The 8,865-nt window shown below is 33.4% G+C and overlaps 1 protein-coding gene across 1 annotated transcript in view; it reads left to right on the top strand.

The window, feature by feature from the left end:
* The window catches only part of LOC106459460 (spectrin beta chain, non-erythrocytic 1-like), a 179,713-nt gene that overhangs the window by 60,319 nt on the left and 110,529 nt on the right, over window positions 1–8,865 (top strand). The window contains exons 27-30 of the mRNA XM_022385955.1: window positions 6,571–6,698; window positions 7,099–7,258; window positions 7,475–7,552; window positions 8,093–8,232. Coding sequence (XP_022241663.1) covers window positions 6,571–6,698; window positions 7,099–7,258; window positions 7,475–7,552; window positions 8,093–8,232 — 506 coding nt within the window. The remainder of the gene's footprint in view (window positions 1–6,570; window positions 6,699–7,098; window positions 7,259–7,474; window positions 7,553–8,092; window positions 8,233–8,865) is intronic.

Genomic DNA, 8,865 nt, shown 5'->3' with positions numbered 1-8,865 from the left:
AAAAGGTGGTGTCTATTTACTTGTGACCATGCTGTGTATACCTCTTCTTTTTCAGGTGCATGTTCCTCTTTTTTGTTTACTAGATCCTCCTCTTTGGCGAGTAGTGCCTGACCTGGTATTCTTTAAATGCTCAAATATGCACTGTAAAGCCATGTCAACTTGCATATTATAATTCCATGGCCACACAGTGCACACTGCAGAGATGGGGTGTTCCACAAGATCACATGTAGGTTTATTCTTGTGATAGAATTGCTTCATGAGTTTGCCCATCCTGGACTGTATTCACCCATGGATGGACTACATGGATAAAGGAGAAGGGGATAGCTGCCCATCCCTGCCTTGTATTGAATAAATTGGCATGGTCTGTTTTTAGAAATAGGGTTTCATGGTCACCCATTGCACTGTCACTGTCTCAGTTGTCGTCATTCCTCTGGACTTTGCACCCCCCCCACCCTTTTCTTCTAGTGGAGTTTGAGAGTCCTTACCACTTTCCATTTCCAAGCTATTGGGGTGGTGGATCATGGAGACATCCTCCTGAATTGGTTAATGAAATACAAACAAAATATAGAAATTATTATAAAACCATTCAGTTGAGAGTAGGGTGGTGGTGTTCTGATGGTGTAGCTGACGTGATATTATAGAATATGACACAAAAACAAATGGGAGTGAGCTGTCAAAAATTGCAGTTCATCCCTTCAATTGGGATCTTACACCCTACCCATGGATGTCAGTTCCCAGTGGCTGGGTTTTGGAGTAGAAACAATCCCCATACATGTATTACAGATGTCTATATTCCTCTCTCATTTCTATTCCATCAGTGTTTTGGGTCACGGTGAAGGCACTTGCGGATTATTACAGTTCTTTCCTTTCTGTTATCCTTTGATGCATATTATTTCGAGGATGTTACTGTGCTTAGGGCAGTTCTGATCAATTTCACTTTTGAGGGAGATGGTCTACATTACGCAGACATCTTTTTAATACTGGATGTCAGGTCCCTGGATTGATCTATCAATTTATCATATTCACATGTGTTCCATTCATGAGTCATGGGGTACTAGATTCCCATGAACTTGAGGTGAAGACAGTATGATCCTCTTTCCTATGCAGACATCTTTTCAATATCGGATGTCGGGTTCCTGGATTGATCTATCTATTTATCATATTCACATGAATTTGGGGTGAAGATGGTATGATCCTCCTTCCTATCTCCACCAGATGGCTGGGTTTTGGATTATAGTTGACTTGCCACTGGTACGATCCTCTTTCCTACCCCCAATTGGATGTCATTCCACGGCAGCCAGGATTTGAATTGTAGTTGACTTACCAACGGTATGATCCTCATTCTACCCCCCTGCATGGATGTCGGTTCCCAGTGGCATAGGTCTTTGATGTAGTTGACTTGCTGTGTATGGTCAGTCTCGCCCTAGCCATTCTACACTTAAGGGCACATTCTTTTCATTTTAAACACTTTTATATTTTCTGGGATTGAGTTTCATAAATATTGCATGGTTTGTATCACTATCCAGACATAGTTCTCTCCCACTTGGATGTGCTCCTCTGTTTTTCCAACCATGTGTGTGACATCTTTCTTCGATGGGTGAAGAATATGCCTGGTTTAGAAGAGGTGCAGTCCCCCCACATCAGGTCTTAGAATCTGACTGTCTCCTCTTAGGAAGTGTCCTTCAGATGCTTTCAAAGGATGCTTCTTTCTTTCTCTTGCACCAGTCCCTCAAGCTATTCAATGTGGGATTCTAGCTATTTTTGTGAGCAGAAGTAATGTACCATATAGGAAGTTATAATTTTTCTATACTGAAAATGTATTTCCGATAGGTACTTACCTCCATCTCACACTCCCTACCCTTCCTCCCTACTGAAAACCAGTGTTTCTGTTTCCTGTCAAAACTTGAACTGATAGTTTGGTAGAATTGAATAGATGGAGTCATATACGTCAAGAGAGTATGTCATACCCTTATTGCTTGAGGGTTGTTGCATTATGATTTGCATGACAGATGCACTGGAATCAGTCAATTCCAATTGAGGGGAGATAAAAGGCTGTGACATGTGTAAAATTCTTTTTTCATATAGAGGGCAGCACTGAACAAGAATAGCTACTTATGTGAGTAGAGGTAAATACCTATCAGAAATATATTTCAGTATTGGAAAATTATAACTTTCCAAAAGTAATGTTAAATATCTCATGGTATGTTTTTTACAAGATGGATGGTGGTTGAGTATAAATCATGTCAACAACCATGCTGTAAATAACAACGTGAATGTTAGACACTTGCTAGCACAAAGTGGTCTCAGTGGACATGTAGTTGCTTGTAAACCACTGCTGAAAACAGATAAGTAAACTGAAAGTTCAAAATGGGTATCAGACCACAAATAGAATAATGTGATTTTTGCAGATGAATTGAAATTGAGTTTTTTGGCATCAATCATTAACAATTTGTTTAACAGTAGATACTAAAATGGTATCATAGTCAGTGTAAAACATCTATAATGAAGCAGGATTGGGGATTGGTGGATGTTTGGGGTTACATCTCAGTCAACAGTATCAGTGAGTTACACAAAATAAATGGCATCCTGCCCCATGGGTAAGTACATGCAGATTCTAATCCATCATATTTTCCCCTCTAACAAATGGCTTGATTAGTAAAGAAACTGATGGAACAATTACAACCACGACTTTGGTTGCACAAACATGTGATATGAACACTCTTGAGGGTGTATGGACTTCTGTAAAATCTGAGATGGTCAAAAGGAAATTAAATAACTTTGCTAAATTGTGGGCAGTAATACAAGACATTTGAAACAATATTCCACAACTGTACCTTGATAAACTGTATGTAAGTATGGAAACAAAGTGTGATGTTCTGTTTCCACAAAGGCTTCACATAAAACAATACTAATGCATTGTACAACTTATTTGCTTTATTTTTTTATTTTCCTTGGTAATTTTTTGTACCATAAATAAATTCTCCATCTTGTTATGGCTGAAATGTAAACTATTCAACCTCTGTTATTTGAACATAGTTTTTGTGGCTTCTGCATGTATATCACCAGTATGTTCCATAATTATTTTGATGACTATATAATATGTTTGAGTAAAAGCCTGAGTCTTTCCAAAAGTAATAATATGTAATGTAATATTGCTTTTATATATGAATATTGCTGTATTTTATTTTAAACCTTCATGCTGTGGTGGTACTACTTTTAATTACTTATATTTTGACTAAAGCTTTGCCACATAATTTGAAAATCCTTATATACTTCATAAGTATTTAGATCAAGGGTCAGCAACCCTTTAAAGAAGAAAAGCCTTTTAATGTTTTTGTCTAAGACCAAAACATTTTGAGAGCTGCAACATTCATGAATATGAATATACTAAATATTAACATACGATATACTTACTTAAATAAGAAATAAAAAATGGGAATGAAATGTATCTCACAATAATAAGTACCTTATATTCAGTTATTTACTTTTATTAGAAAAACAAACAGTTTAATAGCTAGATATAAAAACTTGTTTTTTTAACTCATTACCACTTTTAATACAACTTCTGCTGTTGGACTTCTTTCAAGAATTGTTTGATGTTTTGCAAATATCCTATGATTTTCATTTTTAGGCAGGTCTCAAGACTCACATCCTTCAGTTGGCTCCTCAATTTGCTTTTTATGAAGCTCATGCTAGAAAACACTTACTCATAAATGTATCTTGACCCGAAGATTGACAGAAGGTCAAATGCATGTTGTTTCAGTTGACTGTAGGTGTGAGGTAGACAATTCCAAACTTCAACTACAATTTGTTCTTGTTTTTTAAGATCATCCAATTCATACCACATGTTTTGTAGTGCCAAGGTAGATTTCTGCTTCTCCAGATTTTCTAACTCAGTAATGAAAACTTTGAATTTGGAATTCCAAGTATCTTATCTTACAAGTCTGCTAATTCAAGTTTGAATTGTACTCAGTCAACTCCAGCAAATGTTGGGAAATGCACCAACATGTCTGTCTTAATGTCCCTCACAAATAATGGCAGCATTTGTTCAAAAGAAAGCACTTTTTCAAAAAGCAAAATGGCAGTATTCCCCTTTCTCTGTAGCTTCTGATTTAGCGATTTTAAGTGAGAAGCTATATCAACCATGAAATAGAATTTTTGTAGACACTGAAGATGTGTTAGCTGGGCATATTCAGTGCCCTTCTCTCACAGGGACACCTTCACTTTCTCGAGACAGGATGCAAACCTTGTCATGCAAGACAACATCAGAATACTGGATACTGATTTCTTTAAGAAGCTCATAAAACTACCGAGGATTAAGACCTCTTGCCATTATTTTGTTGACAGTCTGTACCACTACATCTATTACTTTATATATCACCTCTAGAAAGGTTTGCACACAGGGTGCCTCCTTATGGATTATGCAGTGAAATGAGATTACATCATGTTCCATATTTTTTTGAAATAGAGAAATGGAACCTTTGTGTGCGCTCTTCATGCATGGTGCCCATTGGTAGCAAAAGAAATTAATCTGTTGATGTTAATTTCTTTTTGTTTGAAGCACTCAGTGATGGCAAATGCACTGTCTTGCCCTAGTACTGAATTTATGTCACTAACATGGTGTTTGGTTATGTCTGTGGTCATATCTACAGTTCTGTTTCTTACTGTCTGCAGATAATAGAATATCTCACATTTTTAAAACAATTTCGTTTTTGTTTTTGAAATTGCTGAAATGGTGTTTCACTGTCTTAATAAAACATTCTTTCACATATTCCCCATCTGTGAATGGTTTTTACAGTAGCAGTATTGATGGTTAATTTTTTCCAATTAGCAAAAGTGCACTTTGTTTAGTCTGTGCTATGCTGTAGCTCTTCAATTGCTTCTTTTTTTATTCCCAGGTTTTAGGAAGCTTGTCATGTTGTTTTAAAAAATGTCTTTCTATATTTGATTTATTGTTGGAAAGTTTTCCACTGCACATTAGCAATAGCAGAACCTGAACCTGATATAAATGCATTGGACCTGTTCCATTCATTTTGAAATTCTTGATGTTTTTTGCATTATAATTAAAATTATTGAATTGAATTGAAGGTAATATCTATTCCATATGCACACAGATGAGAAATGCACACCTTACACTGTAACAGTTATCTTTACCCTAAATATTGTGGTTAAGAGTTACACTGTAATGTTTGGACGATTTGATTAGTTAGATTAAACACTTATCATTTCATATATTAGACTTTCAAATTTTATTTTCGTTCTTGAGAACATTCTCCTCTCTCACCACAGTCTGTACAAAGGGCCGACACATATCCACTATGTTGACATGCATTCTATTAAATGTCCACATCTGAAGAACTGACTGCAAGGTTTTAGTAGTGTTGTCTCTCTTCTGAGGCATCCAGCCATCCTTCATTCATCCCTAATCACTTGGACAGGGCAGTACACAGATCTCTTGATGTGCTCAACCATTCATTGCAGTATTCAGACCTCTTGATGTGCTTAACTCTATATGGCAATACACAGACCTCTTGATATGCTCAACCAGACATGGCAGTACAAAGATTTTTTGATATTCTCAAATAGGCCAGCCTGTGTTGGAGGAATTGCTTTAGTGGAATATTCCTCCTGTTTGAATGTCTGCTTCCTAGTTGCATTAACATAGTCTAGACTTATAGTGTGGCTATACATAAGAATGAAAAAAGCTGTTCAATAACAAACAATTATCATTTATAACTTCATTTGATTATGCTAATGCAAGAAAAGCAAAAGATTTCCCATGCAGTTTTCTTATCCTTGTCATTAAAATAAGACAATGTTATAACTTGTGAAAGCATGGAAAATATGTAGAGCTTTGGATATATAAGGAACAAGGTTATCAGCAATCTCATGAATGTTTTTTTTACTTAGTTTTTATTTCAATTATGTTATTTCTAGGCCTATGATATCTAATATTTTATAAGTTTTTGAGAAAAATACAGTTTTTCTAAACATTCATCTATTTTACTAGTAACTATAATAATGTTATTGACTATATTTCTTGTTATACATGCCTGAACATGATAATATTATTTTTAAAAAAAAGATACTGATAATGATAGATCTTACTTTAAGAAAAACCTAAATTTGACCATATTTGGTTGCTGGTGTCCACAAGTGGCCATTTTTGTCATGGCTTCAATATTAAATGATAGTGTGGAAAGACCTACGTATGTGCCAGATTTAATATTTTTATCATAAAACCCACAATTATTATTCCATATATCACATAGCTGGACTAAAATTTATGATTGATATTGCATGTTCATCTTTAGTTTTAGTATATGTAAGAATCAATATTGTTGAAAATATGTGTATTTTAGATGATTGAAATCTCCTTCTAATCCTTATGTTTATAGTAACGTTATATTAAAAAAGTAAAGTTTGTTAAAAAAAAAAAGATAACAAGGAATTTATTTAATATATCATGTTTCCTCTGAATTATAAAATAAAGCTTTGTTAATTCTATTGTTTAATATGTACCTTTTCCAACATTATAGAGTGAAAATCTAATATTTTCCTCTTTCTAAGTTATCCTGGGTTAGCAATGTAAAGCAGTCACTTAACAGTGATGAGCCAGCTCGTGATGTCACCACTGCGGAGAATCTACTAAAAGACCATGAAGATCTTGGAAATGAAATCAGAACTCACGAAGATGAGTAAGTTTATTTTAGTAACGTGGCTGTTTATAACATTTAAAAGGTTGCATTAGAGTAGAATATTTTAGTGCTTCTGGGTATATGGGGAACTTTTATATAATAATATCTGATACACTATTAAAACACAATAATTATTTTCATATAAAATAATAATAAAAATAATTTATTGTTCCAATTAAAAGTAAATAACTTTCTTAATTGACCCTTACCTACTTATGATAGATTTTTAGAATAGTATCAAATTTTATAAATTGTGTTGACAGTCTTTACACATTTTAATATTAGTGTTTACATTGCACAGCCTTTAAAATTGAACATAATATTTTGTGTGTGATTTCTAGTGTACATGTAATTGTCACCAAAACTACCATATTTCTGTTTGTTTCTTTTTCACTCTAAGGTTTAATGATGTGCAGGAATTAGGTAAAATGTTATTGCGGAAAAATCCAGAAGCATCAGACATTCGAAATATGGTGGTACAACTGAAAGAGGAACATGATGCTATACATCGTGGTTGGCAAGAGAAGTATGATTGGCTACGACAGTGTATGGATCTACAGGTAAAGTTTGATAGATGGATTCAGTACACAGTTTTTTCACTTTCAAAGTATAAATATTTAAACTCACACTCTTAAGAAAAAGGAAAAAAAATAAAGTAAAAGCACACAATGTTAAAAAATGTCTAGTTTTAATTTATTATGCATGATGATATACTGCTAATTAGTACAGTAGAATGATCAATTGCTTATGGTTCTTTTTTCTCTTTGTTATATCAGGTATTCAACAGGGAAGCAGACCAAATTGATAGCATTACCAACAGTCACAATGCGTTTTTGGAATTTGAAGATCTTGGGGTAGGTATGAAAGTATATTTGGGTGAAAATCATTTTTATTTAATTACACAGTATTATAAATTACCAACAGTCACAATGTTTTCTTGGAGTTTGAAGATTTTGATGTAGGAATGGCAAGATATTTCTGCGAAAGCCATTTCTGTGTATTACACATAAATGTATAAATTATCAACTGTCACAGATTTTTTTTTATATAGGTTTTGTAAAAGTTATTTATGTCTAATTACACATAATATTATGAATTACCAACAGCCATATTATTTTTTGGAATTTGAATATCTTGGATATATATATAACAACATATGTCTTAAAAGTAATTTTGTTTAGTTACAGGTTTTATATTCCAGCTACTCATACTAGATATTGCATTAGACATTTCAAATAAACTAAAAAAAATGTGATTACTTAGAAAGTGTGATCTTGTATCAGTCACCACTAGTTTTCTTATTATTATTAAAGTCAACTAAAGTTATTTAAAGTTTATTCAAAATTGCAAGTTAGTGTTAAAAGAATAGTTCTGAAGGTGTTTTAATCTTGCAGACCACACTTGATGATGTGGAGGCTTTGTTAAAACGACACGAGAACTTTATGAATACTCTGAATGCTCAGGATGAAAGACTTAAGAATTTTGTTGTTATGGCTGAAAAACTGATTGCTGCTGGACACTATGAAAGCAAATAGTGAGTTCTTTAATATTAATTTTATTATTTTGTTTTATGTATAATTTCTAATTACTGAAATTTTATAAGCATATTTGGACTAAACTATATTTTGCAGTTTTGAATATAAAGTTGTGCTGTGTTTCAGATTGAGAAACATATGCATCAGTGATGTACATATTTTGAAGGAAACCAGAAATACAACTCAGTATAACTAGGTGACAAGTTATGCAAACACTTGTTTTTGGATGATATAATTAGGTAGTTGTGTTGTTAATAGTCTCAGAGTGTTAGTATGAGATTGTGATTTATTTAACTCTCTCAATATGGGCTAGGTCAGTTTGACCAACCATGTGACCTCATTGTATTCATTCAAGGTCTTTATAGATTTGATGCTGCTAACTTTAAATATGTTGTGTATATCTTCACAAAATTTGGCAGTCTTTCAGTAAACATTATAAGTATTATTTTTTAGTGAAGTATCTTTAATAAACTAAAAAAGATTTGTCTGTGAATATATCGAGTATTTGTTTTGAATAGTCTGTGGGCAAAGCGATTTTTCATGTTTAGATAAAAAATACTTTTCTTCATCTCAAAAATCTCAAATTTCATTTATGTAATCTGTAAAATCTCCTAAATACATTTCAGATGTTT

Source organism: Limulus polyphemus, unplaced genomic scaffold, assembly GCF_000517525.1.
Source record: "Limulus polyphemus unplaced genomic scaffold, Limulus_polyphemus-2.1.2 Scaffold612, whole genome shotgun sequence".
Taxonomy (NCBI): domain Eukaryota; kingdom Metazoa; phylum Arthropoda; class Merostomata; order Xiphosura; family Limulidae; genus Limulus; species Limulus polyphemus.
The sequence above is the reverse complement of the archived record's forward strand: the minus strand, read 5'-3'. Positions and strand labels throughout refer to the sequence as shown.